At 33.6% G+C, this 23,593-nt stretch overlaps 2 protein-coding genes across 2 annotated transcripts; one reads left to right on the forward strand and one right to left on the reverse strand.

The window, feature by feature from the left end:
- The first annotated feature begins 3,930 nt into the window (after positions 1-3,930).
- On the forward strand, positions 3,931-15,201 carry LOC107612766 (dynamin-2B). The gene is made up of 22 exons (XM_016314497.3): positions 3,931-4,481; positions 4,600-4,650; positions 4,750-4,870; positions 5,011-5,103; positions 5,528-5,589; positions 5,683-5,800; positions 5,947-6,289; positions 6,899-7,046; positions 7,508-7,609; positions 7,700-7,819; positions 9,035-9,118; positions 9,274-9,401; positions 9,718-9,805; positions 9,914-10,067; positions 11,243-11,319; positions 12,085-12,141; positions 12,380-12,524; positions 12,616-12,767; positions 13,342-13,455; positions 13,549-13,616; positions 13,984-14,153; positions 14,507-15,201. The coding sequence occupies exons 1-22, from the start codon at positions 4,341-4,343 to the stop codon at positions 14,734-14,736; spliced, it is 2,766 nt and encodes a 921-aa protein (XP_016169983.1). The 5' UTR covers positions 3,931-4,340; the 3' UTR covers positions 14,737-15,201.
- A 3,324-nt stretch (positions 15,202-18,525) lies between these two features.
- On the reverse strand, positions 18,526-22,971 carry LOC107613708 (SUN domain-containing protein 3). The gene is made up of 5 exons (XM_016315817.3): positions 22,546-22,971; positions 22,195-22,430; positions 20,018-21,273; positions 19,829-19,914; positions 18,526-18,807 (listed from the first exon to the last, which is right to left on the reverse strand). Exons 2-5 carry the CDS (start codon positions 22,379-22,381, stop codon positions 18,561-18,563), a joined length of 1,776 nt encoding a protein of 591 aa, XP_016171303.1. The 5' UTR covers positions 22,382-22,430; positions 22,546-22,971; the 3' UTR covers positions 18,526-18,560.
- Between the last annotated feature and the right edge of the window lie 622 nt (positions 22,972-23,593).

The raw sequence follows: 23,593 nt of genomic DNA on the forward strand, positions 1-23,593 counted from the left end.
TTGTAGGACTTTGCTCACGAAGTAGATGGGCTGTTGTCCATTCTCATCTTTTCGGACCAGAGCTGAGGCTACAGCTCGACTTGCCACTGCTTGGTAGAGGACGAGCTCTTCACCTGGACTAGGTTGAGTTAATGTGGGTCGGCCCATAAACGCTTTAAAATTCTAGAAGGCTTGCTCGCATTCTTGGGACCATTCAAATTGGCTCCCCCTTTTTTAGTATTAAATACAATGGTAGAGACTTCAATGCTGATCCTGCTAAGAACCTGGATAATGCTGCCAACCTTCAATTTAGTTGTTGGATTTCTTTGAGACAAGTCGGACTGTTCATCTCTTCCACTTTTTCTTTTAAATAAACACCATAAATTAATCATCTTCAATATCTTTTCATCGTATTTTTCTTCCATCCAAATATATAAGTAGAAATTAAATTTCACTTTAATTTCTTTCCTTTCCATTTATTTTTACTCAATTTCATTCTTTTCTATTTCTTTCCTCTACCAAACAAAGCTAAGTAATAACTCAAGCCAACTCTAAAGAAATCACCCATCTCGAACAAAAAATTGCATGTTATGTTTTTCGATTTCTTTTCTTAGTTTTAGTGTACCACTTTTTGGTATGTGGCTAATTTTTTTTTTTATGGAAGTAAAATGAGTGATATATCCTAACATTATAATTTTTAGTATTTTTTAAAATTGTGGGAGAAACTAAAATTGGAGAATCCGATTTCTCTATTTTAAATTTTTAAATTTTTAAAAAAAAAAATCAGAGGGTCAAATTTCAGAAATCAGAGAATCTAATTTATGTATCCTAGAAATTGGATGGTTCGTATCTCCCGAAAATCAGAAAATCCGATTTTTGTCCCCCAAATCAAACGATGTCATATTTGAAATTAACATCCTAACAATCTATAATTTAAAAAGAAAAATGTGCTATTAGAATTTATTGTTTTTGACTATTACTTAACTATCAACTCAATTTCTTTAGAGCTTGTTTGAAAACTATTTGGATATGAGAAAAGAATTCTATTTCCTTTAAGAATAGAATTCATTTTTATTTGAGACTCAATTTCATGGTTTGGAATGACTTTATTATATTAATATAATGGAATTCAAGTGTTTAGTTTGGAATAACTCTTATATAGGTTAAATTTTATTCTTTTATAATTTTGTTTTGATAAAATTATTTGATTAAACATCTGCTTACTATTAAAATATACAAATAGAAATATTTTTGACATTTGACCTATTAAGCTTGTTTGGTATGAAAATTAATTTAAAAATCAGATTTTTTTATCTTATTTGTAAATGAGAGAAAAGTGAGAATTAGAATTCTCAAAGAAATTCAAGTCATTTTTTATTTGTTCCAAACCAAGAAAAAAAATCTAATTTTTAAATAAATTTTAATTCATAAATTTTCAAACAAGTTCTTAGTCTAGTTTTTTTACAGGGTGTTTCAAAACTCCTTAGAATTCAATTTCTATATGAATTGAATTGAATTCAATTCAATTATTTTTTGTTAAAATCAATTCTAACCTAAATAGATCTGATTCGGAATTCCACCATTGGAATTTCACTTAAAACTTAAAAAGTCTATAATGTTCTTATAATCTAATTACTTCTTCTAAATTTTTCTTATTCACTTTCTCACAACACCTCATACTTTTTAACACATACTCTATCTTTTCTTACCACCATTGTTGTTAAACTCGCGAGTTAACTCGAGCATAGACTCGATCTTGAGTAAACTCGGCTAGACTCGGTCAAACTCGCGAGTCTAGGACCGAGTTAACGAGTTTGTGTTTTTCTTCATTTTTGTTCAAATAAAGTGTCATTTTGAAACCAAAAAAATACTTTTTCTATTAGGATTACGATAACTCTCCCAAAGAATAAAAGAAAACTTACTCATCTGCGTCGTTTCTCTCAAGTCTCACTTTTTTCATGTTCTGCCGCAGTCGCCGTTCTCCGTCGAGCTGCCGCTGTTTGCCTGCGTCTGCTACCTCTACTCTAATTTGTGCCATTGTCTTTGTGAATTTTACCTCTGTTGCACTCTGCTCTGTATTTCTTCACATCTCCACTATTCGCAACTTCATCGTGCTATCACCGTTCACGAGTTCGACTACTTCTCCTACAGTTCTATCTCTGCTCTGGTTCGCGCCGTCGTGAAGTCCATGACTCTTTGTCAACATCGTTACTGCTGCACCCTCACCACCACTGTTGCTGGGACTTTGCCCCTTTTTTGCTTCTGCATCCTCTGTTTTTTGTATGCCTTTGCCCATTCTTTATCTTTTGCTTCTTGATTTAGTTTTTTTTTTTTTTACTTTTTAAATTTTATTGCTTCTAATTTTAACCTATTGCTTATCGTTTATGATAAATGGCCAGATGGTTCATCCATTTATGGCTGTTAGTAATTAATTATTTTGATTAGAGTTAATTATATGTCATAAACATATTGTTGAAGTTATATTGAATGTTGAATTGTCAAATATTTATTATTTAAGTTGTGTAGAGTTAAATGTTTATAATTTTTTTTACTTTCAATATTGCAGCTTTGATAAATTACAGTGTTAGTATAATTTATAATTTGATTAATTTTTGGGTTTCTAATTTGATTATTTGATATTTTTCAATGTTCAATTAAAGATTTAGTATTATAGATTTAGAATTTTTAATTTTGTCTGTTCTATGTTGTATTTGTATAAAAATAATTGTAGAGGATTTGAATGTGTATTTTAAAGTATTTGTTATAATGTGTGCTACTATTTTAATTTATTATATACTTTAAGATTGATATTATTAATTTTGAAGGGTTAGAATCGAGTAAATATACATTATATATATATATATATATATATATATATATATATAAACTTCATAACAGGTGAACTCGTACGAGTCTACGAGTTAATTTGCGAGTTGAGTCTAGGTCAGCTCCACGAGTTTACTTAGACTCGCAAGTTTGACAACCTTGATTACCACCTCCATTTTCTTCTCTTTTTTTTTCATTTAACTCACTCAATATAATATATACATATTTTTTTGAAAGGTCTACTATATAGATCTAAAAAAAATCCACACATATGATTTTTGTATGTTTAACTTAGATTAATAACACTAAGTATTTGTCAGTACATCTGAACATTTAAAGTGAAGTTGTGTTAATCATAACACTAACAAAAAAATAGCATAATTTATTGTTAATAACTTGCTTTTTTTTCAATTTGTTATGTTAACAAGTTAATTTTTTATAGTTCATGTTTATTTTTTGTTGTTGGTTTGTTGTTGAAATAAACCATGAAAAAATTATTTAATTTTTTAATTAATAACAATATTTTTTAAATTTAATATTTTAAATTAATTTAATTTTTGTTTTTTCTAAAGTAAACAAATTTTAGTTAAAGAAAATTTTAGTTAAAAAATATAATTTTTTAATTATTTTATATAATTTAATAAATAAATATATTTATTATTTAAATATAATTTTATATTAATAAAAAATAAAATTGTTCATTATAAAATTTTATTCATTTGATAAATATTTTAAATATTAAAATTTAATTAAATTTATAGTTTTAATCATTTATTTTAAATATTAAAATTTAATTTAATTCTGACTGAAATTGTATTCATTTGATAAATATTCTAAATATTAAAATTTAATTAAATTTATATTTTTAATCATTTAATTTAAATATTAAAATTTAATTTAATTCTGATTGAAATTTAATTTTTAATAAAATTTAATTTAATTTTATATAATTAAAAGTTTTTAAATAGATTATTAATTTAATAATCTAATAATATATTTTATTTTATATTTTTAAATATTAATAATTAATTAATAGCCAAAACTAATAAATTCTAATAAAAATAATGAAAACTGCTTGGTATGTAGTGTAGTTTTTATTTTTTTTCTTCACGGACTGAAGTTCATGTCTAGAGTTAAAAGTTAAAAACAGAACACAATTCAAAATAAAACGACGTCACAAAGACGACTGAGAAGTCCGACACCGAGACAACCATTTCAAAACGCGGACGCTTAGAGAGAGAGAGAGAGAGAGAGAGAGAGAGAGAGAGAGAGAGCGACTGCGTACTTTTTTGAATTTTCAGAGAATCTACCTTCAATTTATTTAGTTAGAAGAAGCAAACCCCAAGTTCCTTGAAATCTTACAGAGAGGGAGAAGACTCAGAGATCTGAGCGGAAAACGTCTTCGCAGATCGCAAACTAGGGTTCGATCTCGATCTCGATCTCGATCGATCCCTAAATATATAACCGTCAAGTGTTCGATTCTGATTTCAAAGGGTCTTTACTTTGTTTTAACCTTGGGTGCTTTCGAGTGATCGATGGCTGCGATCGAGGACTTGTCGGAGCTGGCCGATTCGATGCGCCAAGCGGCGGCGCTACTCGCCGACGAAGACGTCGACGACGCTTCATCTTCTAGAAGGCCCTCCACTTTCCTCAACGTCGTAGCACTCGGCAATGTTGTGAGTACCAAAAAAGAGAACTTCATATTCCTCTAGCAGCTATGTTTTTTCTTTCTTCTGAATACGACGTTGTTTTATCTTCTCTCAGCGTGTGTGCGCTCATGTTCCAATTTTGTAGGGTGCTGGTAAATCCGCTGTATTGAACAGTTTGATTGGGCATCCCGTATTGGTAAGCTCGAATTCTCACGCTCTCTTCGATCCCTTACCTATGATTGTAAAATTGAACTGAAGTTGGAGCTGGTTCTTACTTTTATTTAATTTTTTTCAGCCTACTGGTGAAAATGGAGCTACGCGTGCTCCTATATGCATTGATCTTCAGCGAGACACTGCTTTGAGTAGCAAATCCATTATATTGCAGATCGACAATAAGTCCCAGCAAGTCTCCGCAAGTTAGTTGCTCTTCTCTTCTCTCGTTTTGTGTTTTCGTTGCTTGATTTTTGAACGTCACCGTTTCTGCTCTTACTAGTCATATGAACACAAGCTTCTGATCTGTACAGATTTGGGGTTTTACTTGTTTTCACTGCTGCAGGTGCTTTGAGGCATTCTTTGCAGGATAGACTGAGTAAGGGCTCTTCTGGCAAGAGCCGAGATCAGATACATTTGAAGCTGCGGACGAGTACAGGTTTGGTGATCTGGCATTTGTGATTATTGTTGGTTGCTATGTGCTGTTATTTTAGAACTAGTGAAATCAAAGTTCATTGGTTTGGCAAGTGTGATGGTAATATGCATAGCTCTGTGCTAACATTGGAAATTTGGTTCAGTGTGATTTGTTTTGAGATTGATGTAGCTTTCTGAAAATTCAAAGTTTCTTGGTGTTGCATGCAATGTCTGCGTACTTAATTGTGGTATCAGATAACTACTGGTAGTTGGCTTGTATGAGATTTTGAACCTGCTGCATCGGTTTTCCTTCTTTTTTTTTTTTTCGTGGTGGTTGGGGAGGTTGGGGGGGGGGGGGGGGGGAGTGTTTCTAGTGTGCCGTTATCCTCCTTCTTCCCTTTTAGTTTGTTCTGCATCTTAACACTCTTTGTAATGCCTTTCCATCCCAGCACCACCTCTGAAGTTGCTTGATTTACCTGGGTTGGATCAGCGCATCATGGATGATTCAATGGTAATGGATGGCCTCATTTGCTAATTGCTTCTGTAATTTATTTCATCTGGCAGTGTTGATATTCTTATGTTGCTTACTTTGTTCAATGTATAGATTAGTGAATATGCGGAGCACAATGATGCCATTTTGCTTGTTATTATACCTGCATCTCAAGCACCTGAAGTCGCATCTTCTCGAGCCCTGAGAGTTGCAAAGGAATATGATGGAGAAGGTGTACTATTTTCACTTTCCCTTAAGAATATTGCTACATAGCAATTTGTGGAATTATGCTCCTTAAAACCTTTTCCTTCTTTTTACAATTTTTGGTTTGCTGTTGATACCAATAGTACACTAAATAAGTAAATTAATTTTACATAGGTACCAGAACCATTGGTGTTATTAGTAAAATAGATCAAGCTGCAAATGATCAGAAGTCACTGGCTGCAGTTCAAGCACTCCTATTGAATCAGGGTCCTGCAAAAGCATCAGATATTCCATGGGTTGCTTTGATTGGTCAATCAGTTTCAATAGCTACAGCACAGTCTGGATCTGCTGGTGCTGAAAACTCTTTAGAAACTGCTTGGAGAGCGGAGAGTGAAAGCCTCAAGTCCATACTGACTGGAGCTCCGCAAAATAAGCTTGGAAGGATAGCTTTAGTGGATGCTCTAGCACAGCAGATTCAGAATCGTATGCGGCTTCGGCTCCCTAACCTTCTTTCCGGGTAATTTCCATGTGGTGCAACATGAAATTTTCTTATTGAATATCATATTTTATTGGTTCTTGATGTTACTGGAACCTAAGCTTGACTTTTACAATAAAATTGATGCTTGTTGTTTATTGTCATTTATGTAAAGCCATAATCTTTTTTTAGTAACTTCTTTATTTTGTTTACAATGTGTATAACTGTCTAAAGCTAAATGATTTGTGATTTTTAGAAGTTATTGATGAGGATTGGATTGCTTAAAAACGAAACTTAAATTATTCTTTTTGTTGTAGTTGCAATAGCCACTGTGTATCTTTGCCTTTTTATAGACATGATTTGAATTCTCTAATTTGTACTTATTGCTTCTGATATATGGTGGAAATTTTTGTAACCTTTTGAGCAATCTCCCTCCTACTTGTGAGATGTTCACTAGACAATGTCCAAACTCTAAAATAGTATTAAAATCCACTCACATAACTACCTTGGCGATTATGTGATTGGTGTTCTTGTTATTAGGGAAAACATTTACCGCATAATTGCTTTCTACAAATAAATTTCACATTTGCAAATGCCAGTTATTAGAAAGTGAACTCCATTAATATGTTTTGTATGATATAATGTTAAAAGGTTACAAGGGAAGTCTCAGATAGTTCAGGATGAATTGGCAAGGCTTGGTGAGTCATTGGTCTCCACTTCAGAGGGCACACGTGCTATAGCCTTGGAACTTTGCCGTGAATTTGAGGATAGGTTTCTACAGCACATTACCACTGGTGAGGTATGTTGTCACGATTATATATTTTGTTTGAATTTGAAGTTTTTTTTTTTTATGTTGTATAGTATTTGTATTGCTGTTTCTGTATTGCCAAATATTGTATACCTTCATCTATTTTTTGTATGCCACAGCATATCTGCTGTCCATTGAAAAGCATTTCTGTGGGCTCAATCCTGTTTTATGAAGGTTAACATTGAGAGATTCGGGATATGAGGAAGGGGATATTTCATTAAAATGCATTCAAGAATTTCATTATCATTGTTCTACTATTCTAGTTGGAAAAGATAGTATTGTGTAGCATCCATTGATGCTATATTTGTTATTGCAAGTAGAATATATTGTAATTAATAAGCATTTAATGACAAATTGCTTCTCAATTTGTATTAATGAATCTTTCTTTATTATTTTGTTTCTTTAGAAACTGAGGCATTATTCCCCAAAATTAATATAATTTTATCTGCCAGGGAGCTGGTTGGAAAGTAGTTGCTTGTTTTGAGGGAAGATTTCCTGATAGAATGAAGCAATTACCTCTAGATAGACATTTCGATATCAACAATGTAAAGAGGGTAAGATTGAAAACTGTTTTTTAATCCGTGTGTTCTATTCTTCTATTTTTTTGGGTTTGTTGCTCACTGCAACAATTTGTCTGGTATCAGATTGTGTTAGAAGCAGATGGTTATCAGCCATATCTTATTTCACCTGAAAAGGGATTGAGATCTCTAATTAAAGGGGTCTTGGAGCTTGCAAAAGAACCATCACGTCTTTGCGTGGAGGAGGTATATTTGTTTAATTATGTGTAGAATATGTACAATGAATTTGAGTTGCGACTAATTTGAGGTATTTTCCTATAAGGATAAAGTATACTTTTTGTTTCTTTTTTCGAGAAGTTTCAAAAATACTCCCAATGTTTAGAATTAGTTTCAATTATACTTCCTACCTTTAATTTTTTGATAGTAGTGGTCAATTCTTCTTTTCTTCCAACCCCCCCCCCCTCCCCAAAAAAAAAAAAAAAAAAACCAAAACAAATGTACACATCATCATCATTCATTAATCAAACACCCTTCTTCCCCCCCCCCCCCCCCCCCCCACCCTCACCTCTCCATTGCCACTTGCATCCACCTCCCATCAACAAGCCTGAAAATCTCGTCTACACTCTTCAACCCCATATCGGCACATGTTTCTTCAATATCAATGGAGTCTGACATGGTAAGCAAGTGGTCAATTTTGGTTATGAGGTGTGGGATGGTTTGGGAGATGTGTTCAATGAGTGTGGGTAAAGAAGGGATAGGGACAAAAATGTGAATTTGGCAGGGTAGGTTGGTGGGGGCATGATGGTCTTGATTGCGATAACGGTGCAATTGATGTGGCCAACCTGGAGGGAGCGGGTGTTGATGACTTTGATGGCATTCGGGTTGTAAGCATTGGAGGAGGGCTACCATCTCACTCCGTTGGTGGTGTTAGAGTAGTATAGGAGTTGATGGTGTTGATGTTGGTAAAGCCTTGAAGGTGAGGGTCGTTGTCTTCAGAGAAAAAAAAAGGGGGGGGGGTGGGTGGGTGGGTGTCATTTCCCAAGTCCAATGCGAGACTGTTCTTCCAAATGCCAATCCTATTTTCCACTGCCCATGGCAGTGGTGAGGGTGAGATTTTTTTTTTTGGGGGGGGGGGGGGTGTTGGGTTTTGGGTGGTGGTGGGGCTGGAGGGGGGGTATGGAGTGGTGGGATGAGGGTGTAGAACGAGAATTGATGATAATGATGTGTATATGGAGGGGTAAAATTGGAAAAAGAATATTTGACCACTTGTTGACTACCAAAATATTATCAATAGTCGTATATTGAAATTTATTTTAGATGTTTGGGACAAAATTAAATCAAGTTAAACGTCAGGGTTTGGAACAAAAAGTATATTTTATCCATGTTATACATAGCACTGGATGAAATTCTTCACCTCTGTTTTCTACCTACTAACGAAGATTCCATGGCCTTATGCTCTAGGTGCATCGTGTCTTACTAGATATTGTTTCCGCTTCTGCCAATGCTACACCTGGTTTAGGAAGATACCCACCTTTCAAGAGGGAGGTATGGCATTGTTTCATTCCTACTTTATATTTTTGTTTTACATGTCATACTTTTTGGTTCCTCTATTCTTTTCTTCCCTTCTGAACTCTGTCCTGTCATATGGAGTGGACTTCCCCTTTCATTTTTAAATAACCCTGTAATACCTCTTTTCAAAGGTTGTGGCAATTGCTACGGCTGCACTAGAAGGGTTTAAAAATGAAGCAAAGAAAATGGTGGTTGCACTTGTTGATATGGAGCGTGCATTTGTGCCACCCCAGCATTTCATTCGTTTGGTACAACGGAGGTAAATTGGATACAATGGCCCTTTTTTTTTGTGTGTGTGTGCGCGCGCGCGTGTGGATACCGATTCTCTCCTCCTTCAAGGAGTATCTGCTCCGTGTGCTATCTTTCTCTGTTATTTGCATTTTTCGCCACACCATGATAACATGGGAAAGGACAGGATTCTGAATATATCAGCTTCCTGTCTAACACTGTAAATTTTACATGTCTGTATTTCAAGAAACAAAAATTTAACCATCATATTTTTTTCGCCCCTTGCATATAAAATATTCTTGGTATCTTCGTAATTTATATCTAGTAATTGTTCTCATTTACCTTAGGATGGAAAGACAACGCCGTGAGGAAGAACTTAAGGGGGGTCGATCCTCAAAAAAGGGGCAAGATGTAGAACAATCTATTCTTAACCGGGTTAGTGGTCTCTAAATCAATCTTGATAATGGTATAGGATGGATTGTTATTTTGCAATTTTGATTGTGCTTTGTTGGATTAATTCTGTTACTTGTTAACTTATTTTAGGCCAGTAGTCCTCAAACTGGTGGAAGCATGAAATCAATGAAGGATGAAAAGAAGGACAAAGAGAAGGAAAAGGACAAATCAGGACAGGGAGAGAAAGAAGGGCAAGAAGGCTCTGGTTTGAAGACTGCAGGTCCTGAAGGAGAAATAACTGCAGGTTTGTTTCATGCTTTATGCTACTAGAAACATCCTCCTGTCCAAACTCTGAAACATTTTATAAGTGCCTGTGTTGTTTGCATTTTGTAAATCCCAAAAGCAAGTTCTGAAAAATGAAAATGAGTTTGTATAGTGTTCAACGTGTGTGTTTGTTTTTCCTGCAACTGACTCTACTCTTCCAGCAACTAAAGGTACTTTTAGGTGCTCTTGGATTTACTATTCATTTCTAGGAGGTACTTTCAAGATAGGATCTCAACTATTATTTCCATATTAACAAATAAAAGTAATTTTGTTCTATCGCTTTTTGAACAAGAAGCATTCTCTTGACGTAACCTAACCAAACACAAATAAATTATTTCAACTTTCTCAAAGCCTTCCAACTTAATTCGTAAAGTACTTCCCTAGGTTGTTGAAAGAAACATGCTCTAAGTTGTTGTGTGTAGGAAACTTCCTCAAATTTGATAGAATGACATCTTCCCTGTTTAGTAGATCTACCAATTATGTAAAAGTCATATGCTGTATATTTAAGTGATGATTTTTTTGTAAACATGTTTTAATGGAGTTTATAATGTAGGAGCTTTAATGTCTGTATTCTTTCATAGGTTTTGCTATCTAGGGCACTCTAAAGGATTTAAAAGTGCTAAGTGTCTTGTAAATGTTGATACATTCGCTTAAAAATTTTATTTTTCTATAAAGTATCTTCAATTTATTGTTCCTTAAAGAGTGCCTTAGGGCACTTAGCAATATATTTATTTTTAAAATGTGGCTGCTTATAGTTAATAGTTTCATCTCTGGATGAGCAATAAAAAAGAAAAAGATGTCCATATGATTATTCTACCTGAATTTGTTTGGTTCAATATAAATGCGATTCAATTTATCTGGTTGATTTATAGGTTTAGAAGATTTTGATCTGATGTGTATAATTTTGAATCCCGTGAACCAATGTTGATATCATAAAATACAGTGTATTTGTGGCAATTGGCAAGTTATCCAAGATACTTTTCCCCTTAAAAATGTCTTGTTAATTGTAGTTAGAATAATCTTTTTTCAATGATCCCCCCTTGCATGCATTCTGGCTTTGTTATTAAAGTTTCTCACTTTCTGATATTTCTTTTTTTTTTTTTTAAAACAAATCCAGAGTGTGTTGAAATGTTGAATCTTATACATTGTTTTCAGGGTATTTGTTAAAGAAAAGTGCCAAAACTAATGGTTGGAGCAGGCGATGGTTTGTTCTAAATGAGAAGACAGGAAAGGTTTGTACATGCTGGCTCCGTTGATTGAATTATTCTGTGTTGTCTTGTTGATATGCAGGTTGTTTGAATATTTCCCACTTGAACCTGACTATACGTAGTAATAATTTTCTGCATCTTCACAAAATTCTGCCTATTTCTTCTTGAAATTTGTTTCTAACCAGATAAGCCTTTCGTTGAAAACACAAAAGGTTTTCCTAGATGTTCTAATATACACATCTAGGATGACTCATTCTTGACTTAATATGGCATTGAGTTCACAATAGCTAATACCTTCCCCAAGAAGTATAGGAGCATCTTGAGGCTTCTAAAAATATTGCTAATTATATTCTAAGTTTTCCCACTCTTATTCCTTAAATCTTAATGAAATTCTTATTTATATAAATCTTAAACGGAATTTGTGTACTAACTCGGTACATGTGAAAAAGTAGAATATCAAGTTAGTAAAATTGAGAAGTACCATCAAACCATTACATTGGAGTGCACCACCCTAAATGTAATGGGATTTGATCCTTAAGTATATTTAGATCTGGATACCATGATTGCTATTGGTGTTTAGATAGAAAAGAAAAAGATTATGGAAATCTTTGAAAAATGCGATAGGATTATGACTTGAGGGATATAGTGCCAAGCTCTGCCTCCTATTTAATTATTTATTTATTATTCATGTATTTTGATTCTTAATATTTTCAAACATTTATCATGTTTTTCAATGTGTTACATCTGGTTATTTTTTATTTTATTATACTTCAACTTTTCACTTTACAGCTTGGGTACACCAAAAAACAAGAGGAAAGGCATTTTCGTGGTGTTGTTACGTTAGAGGTATGTAGTGCTATTATTACTTCTGCACATTCATCATTTCTAAGCACCACAACTTACTACTGTGTCAGGGTGCGTATATTTTACTATGGGCATATTCTTACCCTTATCTACATAATTATGGAAGGATACAGTGATGTTAGCCTGTGGGAAGTAGAGAGCTAGGCATAACCAATAGTTTTCATAAACTTACAATTGCTTTTTATTTTTATGATGTCATTTAATTTAAATTCCCCTGCAGGAGTGTAACATTGAAGAGGCATCAGATGAAGATGATCCGCCGTCTAAAAGTTCAAAGGACAAGAAATCCAATGCAGCTGATTCTAGCAAAGTCACCCTTGTATTTAAAATCACTAGTAGAGTTCCATATAAAACTGTTCTGAAAAGTAATTCCTCCTGTCCTATAGCTGTCAATAATATATTCATATCTGAATCTTATTGAAATAGTTTAATTATGATATGTTTGTTCTCTTGCAGCCCACAGTACTGTTGTTTTGAAGGCTGAAAGCGCTGCTGATAAGGTTGAATGGATTAATAAGATAAGCCAAGTTATAAAAGCTAAGGGAGGACAAATAAGATTACCATCCGAGGGTGGATCTATGAGGCATAGCCACTCTGATGGTTCCTTGGTGAGTAAGTTCTGGAATATGCTGTAAAATGATTGAGTGCTTGATAAGCCCCCTTGCCATAAAACATGTTCTGTTGAATTAAGTTGATGAATTGAAACTAACCGATACAAAAAAATATGGATTCATGCCTGCAAATGGATGAGTGGAGAAGTGATTGGATGACAGCAGCAAACTCACTATCGTTTACATTTCCAAAACTGATAACATGGTCTGGACTCTGGAGAAAGGGTGGAGAGCAGAATTTGCTAAGTAAAGAAACTGACTAACTTGACACACTGTGTTTGGGTTTTGGTAAACTATTTCTTCCCAGATGCCATGCTACCTGACATGACCAACTCTAACATTCCATGCTCCTGAATCTAATCTATTTCAAATCAAGAACGATTTTATTTGTAAATTTGTTCATTTCTGACTAAAATTTGCAACAAACTTTTCAGTATAGAACTTCAGAGAAGGATGGGCAGAGGCAAGGGTTTGGATACAGATATTTTGGAATTAAATTACTGAATAAATGCCAATCCTCAAACTGTGATTATTGACTGGCTACTATTATGTTTGTTATGTCCCATCTCAGGAAACAATGGCCCGAAGACCTGCTGACCCAGAGGAAGAACTACGATGGATGTCTCAAGAAGTTCGTGGCTATGTTGAAGCAGTTTTAAACAGTTTAGCTGCTAATGTTCCAAAAGTGAGCTTTTGTCTTACCATATTATATTTGGTGGATCCTCTCAGATTTGTCAATGTTTATGTTTGATGCAAATTCTGGATGATTGTTTCGCAGGCTGTTGTCCTCTGCCAAGTTGAGAAAGCCAAAGAAGACATGCTGAATCAATTATATAGTTCTGTCAGGTACAGAAATATTTTAATGCTTTCACATTTGTTTTTCTTTCCTAACATTAATTCATTCCCTGTTTGTCAGTTTTGTTCCTACAAATCTTTGAAGGGATGTCATTTAAAAAAAAAAAAAATCTGAAGATCCCCCCCTTTGCGGTTCCTCTATGTTTTAGTTAAATTCAACTTTGAAAATAATGTAAATATCATTAAGTATTTCTTTTCAATTCCTGAAAATGATTTATCTCTGGTTTTTCTTTGCTTGCATCTCTTTCACTCTCTCTCATGTGGATGTTACAATTCTGTAGAATTCAACAATGATTTTATAATTATTGCTGTTTTGACTTCACCTGCACTAAACTTTTTAAGTATCTTTCATGATTAGTGCTCAAAGTACTGCTAGGATTGAGCAGTTGCTTCTAGAAGATCAAAATGTCAAGAGCAGGCGAGAGCGCTACCAGAAACAATCTTCACTTCTGTCAAAATTGACAAGGCAACTGAGTATTCATGACAATCGAGCAGCTGCTGCCTCAAGTTGGTCAAATGGTAGTGCAGGTGTGTCTGCTGTCTTCTAAACGGATTACATGTTTGATTTGTGGTCAACTGGTAAACTTTTTAAGTGCAACAGCCTTGGGGTTTTTTCAAGTGCCCAAAATTGCCACTTTTTTTATTGGATGCTATCAAGAATTTGCTTGCTGAATCATGGATTCTGACATAGAATTCACTTTCTTGAATGTCTTGCTAGTGGACTGGTTACCTATGTTGCTTTGTAAATTGCATCTTGCACCTTAAGAGAATCCAACTCCTAGGCCTATTTTCTAGTGAAACCAAATCCGTCCTGCTTTATAATCTCCCTATTTTGACTAATCACTACTTTTTCATTTTTTGCTCTGGTTTTTGGTTTACAGATAGTAGTCCTAGTCCAAGAAGCAATGGTCCAGGTGATGACTGGAGATCAGCCTTTGATGCAGCTGCCAATGGCCCTGTTAGCCGAAGTGGTTCACTGAGATCAGCATCCAATGGTCATATTGATCCTGTACAAAATGGTGATGTAAACTCTGGTGCAAACTCTGGCAGTCGACGGACACCTAATCGACTACCTCCTGCTCCTCCAGGTTCTTCCGGTTACAGAGTTTAACAAATGGCTGACTGGCCACCACTTGACCATACGATTCGTGTTTTGATACATTTTTGGAGGGTGAGACTGCTCTCGCCCCATTCATACCTTTGAGGGTTAAGGTCACAATTCTTTGTTTCTGCAGGATAATTTAGGTCGAGAAATGTGTGTACATAGAAGACTATAGCTTATTTAGTGTATGTTTTTGGGTCTTGTCTCAATTTCTTGAAGCTTGGCATCAGGGTGGACTTGAATGCATCGGTCATGTTTCTCTACTCAAAATTCTTTCTTTTCTCTTTCATTGCTTTTATTAATTAGCCGTTTTTTTAAAAGAAATTTAGTTGAGAATGCACTTATTTTTTGGATGAACAAACTGTATTATTATGCTTGTAATTACTAAAATGATACCCCGTCTCGGATTCGTTTAAACGACCACTGTATGCATTATTCTAATACAATGGGGATGATCTGTTTCCCGGTTCTTCATCATTCGTTTTGGTATTTTTGTTTGTCTAGTAAACCACCAAAATAACACCCAAAAGATTTGGTTTGGACAAATGGACTTTTAAAAGACTGCAGTGCCGAATGTCATTTTATTAAGAGAATTTATTTGGTGAAGAGTTATGTTTGATGAAGAGTGAAGATTGTAGTTATATTTTGAAAGTAGTGTATTGTACATGATGTCTTTAATTTTTGTATTTTTTTTATCTATTGCAAAAAGTGTAATCTTTACTCTTCGCCCAATATTCATATTCACCATAGCATTATCCTTTTATTAAACATTTATAATCTTCTAGGGGTTAATGGATTTCTTTTGAGGCTTTATTTTGTGTTGAAATCTTTCCGATGATTTCTGGGGGTTTATTTTCTTTTCGATTTTGATCACGTTTTCATTTTGTGATCTGATCAGATGCAGCACCATGATATCAGGGGCTGCATTGCCAATGACACATGAATGAAATGGTACTGACGTTACTTCAATTGCAACGTATATGTTTTTTTTTTTTTTTGGACGTTAACATATAGATGGTTAAAATAGTGCATTTGATGAAGTGATTTCGAAGGATCTTGTTTAAAAGGCCTTGTTCTTTGGTTCAGGATGATATATGATTCAGATGGACGATGGCAATTGATGACATATTATTGATAAGTCAATGATAAAATTGAAGTACTTATTTATAATTAGATGATGATCATATGGTATTCCAATCAAATGTTTCCACTAAGTATCGTTTTGTCAGTATGTGCTTGGTCTAGGTACAGTCGTACACTATTTCTCTCCTTTTAGCATTTTTTCATCTTGAGAAGGGAAATATAAACTTATGTCCATTCTTACTTGCCTGTGCTTGAAGGGGTTTGGGCCTTGTCATTGACTGTTTCTTCAATACCCTTTGTGCTCATTGCCAGGATGCTTCTTTTGCCTAATCACAGAGGGTCCAAGTTCAAACTCCAATGATTATGGAGATCCCTTTCCTATATCAACTACCAAACTTGGAAAGTGAGATCAATGTTTACCGTTTTTTCCTTAATCTTTTATTGTAATGGTTAAAAGCAAGCTCAAAAGGTTCACAACCATGCCCTACCAACAATGAAAGCAACTGATTGCTTATAACAATTTATTCCTGACCAATAAATAAATAAAATAAAGGAAAAAGTGATTGGATGGTGTAAGTCACATTTAGTGTAAGTGGATTCCTCCTATGTATGAGTTAGGATTGAATAATATTGATATTAATTTAAACAAAATCAGACTATATAAATGTTAATAGGAGATATATATTTTATCAATTTAACTATTAATTTACAATAGAATATAGTGAAAATTATCTATGCCAGACTTTATTAAAATTAAATATCAATAAATATGTAGTCGAAGAATTTTTTATTTATGTATTTTGAGTTGATATATTACATCCATATAAAAAATGCATCCAAGTTATCCAAGCAATATTGGCCAGACGCGCTCCCCTCCCTCCCCCCTCTCTCACCCACTCGTTTGTCTAACACGCGCTATATATAACGTGCTGCAACCTAAAGTTTTGCTCAATAAACCTTCTTCTTTGCTCGCGTCTACTTGCGTTCTTCCTTATTGATCTGCATTGACTTCGTTGTTCTCCTCTGGTCGCGTTCATCTTCTCGTTTTCTTCTTTCAATCTGGTTACGTTGCATTTATCTTCTTCCTATTCTTCTTCATTTTCTTCTTCGATCTGCACTTCTAAATCGAAACAATGAATGACTCAACTTCAAATAAATCAGTTGAATGAGAGCGATTTGGATTATTCTTCTGAAATGAATCAAACTGACGAAGTTTGGATTATTCAATTTTGAATCGAATTGAATGGAATGCAATTGCTAATTTGAATTGAATTGAATTGAATTGATAATCTGTAAATTGTAGGCAAGGCTGTTTGAATTTGATTTTATATAATGGATTATGTTTCGTTCACTCAGTACTATACAATTGTTTCACTATGAGTACGTGTTCGGTTCATTATGCAGAAAGCTGTTCGAATTTGATTTTATATAATGGATTATGTTTCGTTCACTCAGTACTATACAATTGTTTCACCATGAGTATGTATTTCAGTTAATTATGCAGAAAGCTGAGCGTTTTTTATATATCGTAACGGCCGCTTCTATCGTCTAAAATAAAAATAATTGTTACAAGGGATTTCTTCGATACCAATATCTTTTTATCTTCGGTTTCGTTGATATTCTTTGAATTCTTACCCTTCTTTGCAAAAAGATAAGAAGAAGTATCGGTTTTCGAAGATATCTTTTTTTCCCTCGGTTCTTGTCCTTTTTTAAATTCTTTCAACATCAAATTTGTATTTTTCAATTTCAACGCTTTCTTTACTTTTTGAACGTTTCTTCGAATTTGATTTTATATAATGGATAATGTTTCGTTCACTCGTTACTATACAATTGTTTCACTATGAGTACGTATTCGGTTCATTATGTTAAAAGATGTTCGAATTTGAATTTATATAATGGATAATGTTCCATTTATTTAGTACTATACAATTGTTTCACTATAATAACATGTTTGGTTCATTTCTGTTCTGCATAATTCAAAACTCTTTCTCCTCACCTTCTACTGCTTTTTCACCAGAGAGAATGAGGAAAAGACAAAAAAAATACAATAACAACAACAAAAGAATGACGATAAGAAGAAAACACGTGAAGAAGAATGAACGCGAAAAAGGAGGAGGAATAGGAATGCGAAGAAGGCGAAGAAGAAGACGACGCTCCGTGCGTAAACGTGAGAAGAAGCGTTGGGCAAGAGCGATTTCGAACGTGTTGGACATATGTATTTCATATTTCATTTAATGGTATTGAATTTTTGGATGAATTTAGATACAAAATTACATGAATGTGTAATGACCGTACCAAAAAATTGTATATTCAAGACTAGTGTTCAATCCTGGTATAACTTTTATCAACTAACTACATTTCAAACTTGCTAAGATATGAAAATAACGAATAACTAAACTAGTGTTTGTTAATGAAGTTTCTTTTATACTTCGCATTTGTTTCTTAGTGGCCTCCGCAAAAATAAGGAGGCCATCAGCAAAAAGCAGGTGCGAGTAGTAGGAAGTTTGAAATTAAACATTCTCTATTTAATTATTTCAAATAATCCAATTGTTTAATTCCCCGACCCCTATGCAACTCAATCTTAACTTGAAAGATTGGTTTATGCTTATTTAATCTATTAGCCAATTATTTATAACCTTAATGATAACTGCATCCAATCAAATTGAAAGCAAACCATAGTCTAATAACATAGAAGCAGCCTTCTCGCTAACCATCTAACACAAAAATAATATATTTTCAAAAATGAGATATCACAAAGTTAATATGAAAATAATAACACTACAACTAAACAATAAGAGATACCAGGGATACCTACCATCACAAAATTTCATGGAATGAAGTGTTCTATTAACACTTAGAACTCTATAGACACTTGCAGTCATATCCAGAGCTAGCCGTAATATAGCTACCATTGCAAATATACAACAAATGAAAAAGACCACTACACCCTTGTTCTCTAAAGAAGCCTGCTTCTCCCTGACCTTTTCAACCTCAGATCTGAAAATTGTTAAAAATAAACAAAAAATTAAAAATCTAAAAGAACTGAATCACAGTTTAATACACACATGTCCTAAAAACTATGTTGCATAATACTCAAAATTTAAACATAATAATAACGATAAATAATTTATTTTGAAAATATTTAAGAAGAACAAACAAATAGAACAAAAATGATTTCAAATTTTTTAAGAGAAAACGACAAATAGGTCCTGACCTTTTATCTTGAAGATAACAAGATAAATAAGTTATCGACTAATTGAAAATACCAAAACATCCCCCATTTTTTAAAATGTGAGACATCTAAGTCCCTATGAAAAACCTATTTGTCCTTATATAATTTTGGATAGAGGTACCTAAATGTCTCGCATTTTAAAAAGTGAGGGATGTTTTTTTATTTTTAATTAGTTAGGGATTTACGTGTCTTCGAATTATAAAGTTAGGAACCTATTTCTCTTTTTCTCAATTTTTTATCTACAATGTAGTGCATTTAATAAATGCTTAAAATTTTTTACTTTTATCAAAAACTGTAATTTCACACCCAAATTATTTTAGCACTTTGGAAGAACTTTCTTTTAATTTATTGTAGAATATAGATAAAATAACTATTTGCTCTCCTTAAAGGCTTATTAAAAGAAGGGAATAGTTGGTTCAATCTACTTTGTACAAATGGTAGGTTTGAACATTGTGATTGTTCAATTATTGTAAGGCTGAAATACTGAATGATTAGTAATAAAATTGCAGTATGTGACTGAAGCTGCCATGTTATTACTAAAAATTTCACATTTTTGCGCCATAACTGGCTGGTTGTGCTTAGGTTTAGGTGACCGCGGCTTGTTCACTAATTTTCTGGCCAAAGTGACAAGTCCGATCTGGTTCCTAGAACCCTAATACAAAGACCAAGGCAGGGAGATTCACGGAAACTACTTTTGAAGATTTCTCAAGTACGCCAATTATGAAATCTGAGCTAGCATCTTATAGTGGGCTAACTAAGAAAAAGCATATAAAGAAAAGATCTTACCTCAAAGCAGCATTGTCCTTGAGAAGATGATCCATCTGTATGGAAATATGGGACTTCCAGGTATTTAGATAACTAGCCTCTTTGATCTGCAAGGGGAGGAAGTTAAATTTCAATGAGTTACGTTGAACAATGACCTTACATAACCAAATGAAGATGTTGGCAACAAAATCCAGACAGAAATTAACATACCAAAATATCCTGCTGTTCAAGGAGTTCCCTAACGTCTTCTTTGAACTTCTGTAGAAGTATATCTTTTTCTTCTATTTCTTTTCTGTAATCTTTAAAAATATTGATATATCTAGAATTCAAATCTTTCAAATACCGCTCCAGGACCGATAAATTTAAGTCTAGAGAACGAACTTTCTGCATTAAAATCTTGAGAACAGTATCCCCAGGCATCCTGCCAACTTGCTGACGGATTTCGTCAACCGGATCAGGAACATTACTATTTACAGTTCCATGACTTGCAGAAGAGATATCTGAAGCAGGGTCAGAGTAGATCCCCTCGGAAGCATTCTGTTGTATATTTTCACTCTCAGCAGGGTTAGGATGAAGTGATACTGTCCTCTTGTCACCATTACCCTCTCCAGATGCAAATAAATTATCTTGAGTATATATCAAATCCTCCAGCATCCTCTCAACAGCATCCACACCATAAACTTCAACTACACTCAGTGTGCAGTAAAATTCTGAACCATAGTGGCTTTGAAGATTCAATTTAAGATATCTCACCCATTTTGGTTCCTGAAGAACAAACGTTTGAGCATGCTTCACATTTAAGGCTGTGAAATTCCCAAGGAAAACCCAATCATCCGTTGGATAGACCAAACTTCCATGAAGTTCAAAAGCTTTTAAATTGGAAGAATGGTGCTCAAAATTAGCTATCTCTATTGTATCTACTAAGGTTTCTTCTGAGAGTTCAATAACGACAAATTTCTCTTCAGCAGAACATGGATTTCGAAGATATTTATCTTTGTCTCGGCTTAAGATATTAGAGGCACCTTTGGCTTCTTTGTTAGAAGCTAACACTTTTGCACCCTTAGCTGCTGAAGCATAATTGTATTCAGCACCACCAGGCTCCACTCTATGTATTACACTTACAGATGGACTACCGCCAGATTTAGTTTTTGAACTAATTGCTCTGCTTTTGAATTCATCGAGACCAAGAGGCACATCCCAAGTTAAATTTTCTTCAAGTTTGGCAGCAGATTGATGACTCTCCAATACAGGTTCCTCTCTAGCAGGAGAATGAGAAGTTTCCTTGTTAATAGGATCAGTTACAGCAAAATCTCGGCTCTCTTCATTGGGGAGTGACTCAACACCATGTATAGCCTCAGAAGAAATGTAAGCATCATTTGCTTTGATAAAAAAATCAAAAGCAGAATGAGATATTTTACACTGTCCATGCTTATCTTCATTCCAGTTTGATACACCAAGTGGATGTTCTTCAAAATCAATACCATTTATAAATTTATCAGAATTTCATGTCAACATAGTTATCATAGCCTATAAGAGAAAGGGAAGGAAAAAAAAATAAAATAAAATAAAGGGATGCATGAGAATGAATGATGAACAGGGTATATAAACATTATTTTATTTTTTTTACACCCAAAATGCAGTTAATAACATATACTAATAAACTAAAGTCAGCATTTGATCAGATTCTTTATCCTGAAACAGAAAAAATTGGCTAAACACTTAAAACAGTTGAGGGGCAGTATCTCAGAATCACAGTGCTTTTATTGCAGGAAGAAAACTTGGAAGCTGCTTTGGTGGCCAGTAAAGAGTAACTATTATAAATTGAACCTTTTATGATTGGGGTCACTTACAGGCTTGTTGACACAGGATTATACCAGGAAAAGGTATTTCACTCCAAAATGGAGAAGTTGGCTCTCAACAGGTAATTTTCCCATGCTTGTTAATAAAGAACAACGAGAATGTTTTGTAACAAACCTGGTATTCATAGGGGATAATTGCACAAGAAAATGCTCTCTGAATTTATAAAAATGAAATTGTAACACTGAAATTGCAAGAAGCAGTAGAATGTGTTCGCAATTCGAGAGGCCAAATTTCTCCTATTGTTGAGTATTCGAGAGACTCAACACTCTCCTAAGTCATAAACCTGGTTCCTTCCTATTCCAAGATATCCCCCATCCCCTTATATAATTCCCACCCTCCTGCTAGCAACTTCTTTTCAGTTCAATCACAAGGAATACCAAAAATGTCACATTGCCATATAAACCAAAACCAACATTTCCATCCTACAATACAATGTACAGTGATTCACATCAAATGCAAAATGGGGCAAGCACAGAGCAAAACACAGATAGATAGATAGATAGATAGATAGATAGATAGATAGATACCGGAGTAACCATGGCCGCCACTAATCCACAAGCTGAAGAGTAAGATTAAGCCCCAGAGAACAAATACCAATGAGATTGAAACCTTATACAACTGTTGTTGTTTGCTCCCATCTGTGTTATTCTTATTAGGCTTTTCTAAATCAAAAGCTCCTCTTTCCAACAGAAGAGCTTTACGAGTTCTCTGCATTGTACATCAATCCAAACTCAGTACCCAATAAAACAACTAAATTAAACCCCTGCAACAACAACAACAACAACAACAACAACAAAAAATAAATAAATAAATAGATACAGAACCAAACTAATTAATTTAACTTATCAATCAACAAAATAAATAAATAAATAAAACACCTGTTAATTAGTTTGCCACAGGAAACGGATTAAGAAGAGAAGGAAGCTGAAAAGGGAGAAGTTGGATCTGAGAGAGAAGAAGCTGAAACGATCACATTAGAAGGATAACATAATATGATATGTGAAAATTGGATCGAGAAAGGGGATTATGCAATTGTGTTGTGACCTAAGTGAAGGAGTATATGGGATTGGGTTAGGGTTGGTTTCAAGTTTCATAAAAAAAACGAAGGATTTTGGCGTTGAAGGATTGGAGGATCTGTGATTTTGGCTCTGCTGTGTGTTGCTTGAGAAGCAGATGGAGAATGATTGCGAGTTAAGTCACGCAAAAGCAAGCGCGCGTGTAAGCATCACCCTTCCTTCGCCTTCTACCTTACAATTTACATGACCTTCTAAGTACCTTATTATTAGAGTAAACGAGAAATAGATGACTTCTTATTTGGAGGATAATAGAGCTTGTTTGGGAGCTTCTAACAAAAGTTTTTTTTTTTTCTGAGTTATCCTTTGTTAAAAAATTTTATGGAAAGTAAAAGTAATTTTATATTTGAATATCTCATGTAAAAAGATTTTTTTATCTATCAATTATGTTTAGATATAATAATATAAAAGTACTTTTTTTGTTTATTTATTACATAAAAAACATCTTTTTTTTAAGAGAAAAATATCTTTTAAAAAAAGATGTAAATTACAGCTTTTCAAAAAAAAATTATTTTTTTAGTGCTTTTACTTTTACTATTAGAAATTTGCCAAACACGCTAAAAAATAAAAAAAGATCTTTTTTTAATCAAAATAATAACGTCTAAACAAGCACTAAATAAGCTTTTGATGAGAAACCAAAAAAAAAGCTTTTGATTAATTTATAAATATAAAAATATTTCTTAATTTTTAAAATATAAAATATTTAAATTTTTTTAAGAATTAATTTATTTTTATATATTTTAAATACTCACATTTAAATATTTATATTTTAAAAAATCAAAAATATTTTTATATTATTAATTAGTTAAAAATTTATATATTCTTAAATTAAAAAATTAAGAACTTATTTATT

Source organism: Arachis ipaensis, chromosome B8, assembly GCF_059453495.1.
Source record: "Arachis ipaensis isolate K30076 ecotype BB chromosome B8, ASM5945349v1, whole genome shotgun sequence".
NCBI classification, from domain to species: Eukaryota; Viridiplantae; Streptophyta; class Magnoliopsida; order Fabales; family Fabaceae; genus Arachis; species Arachis ipaensis.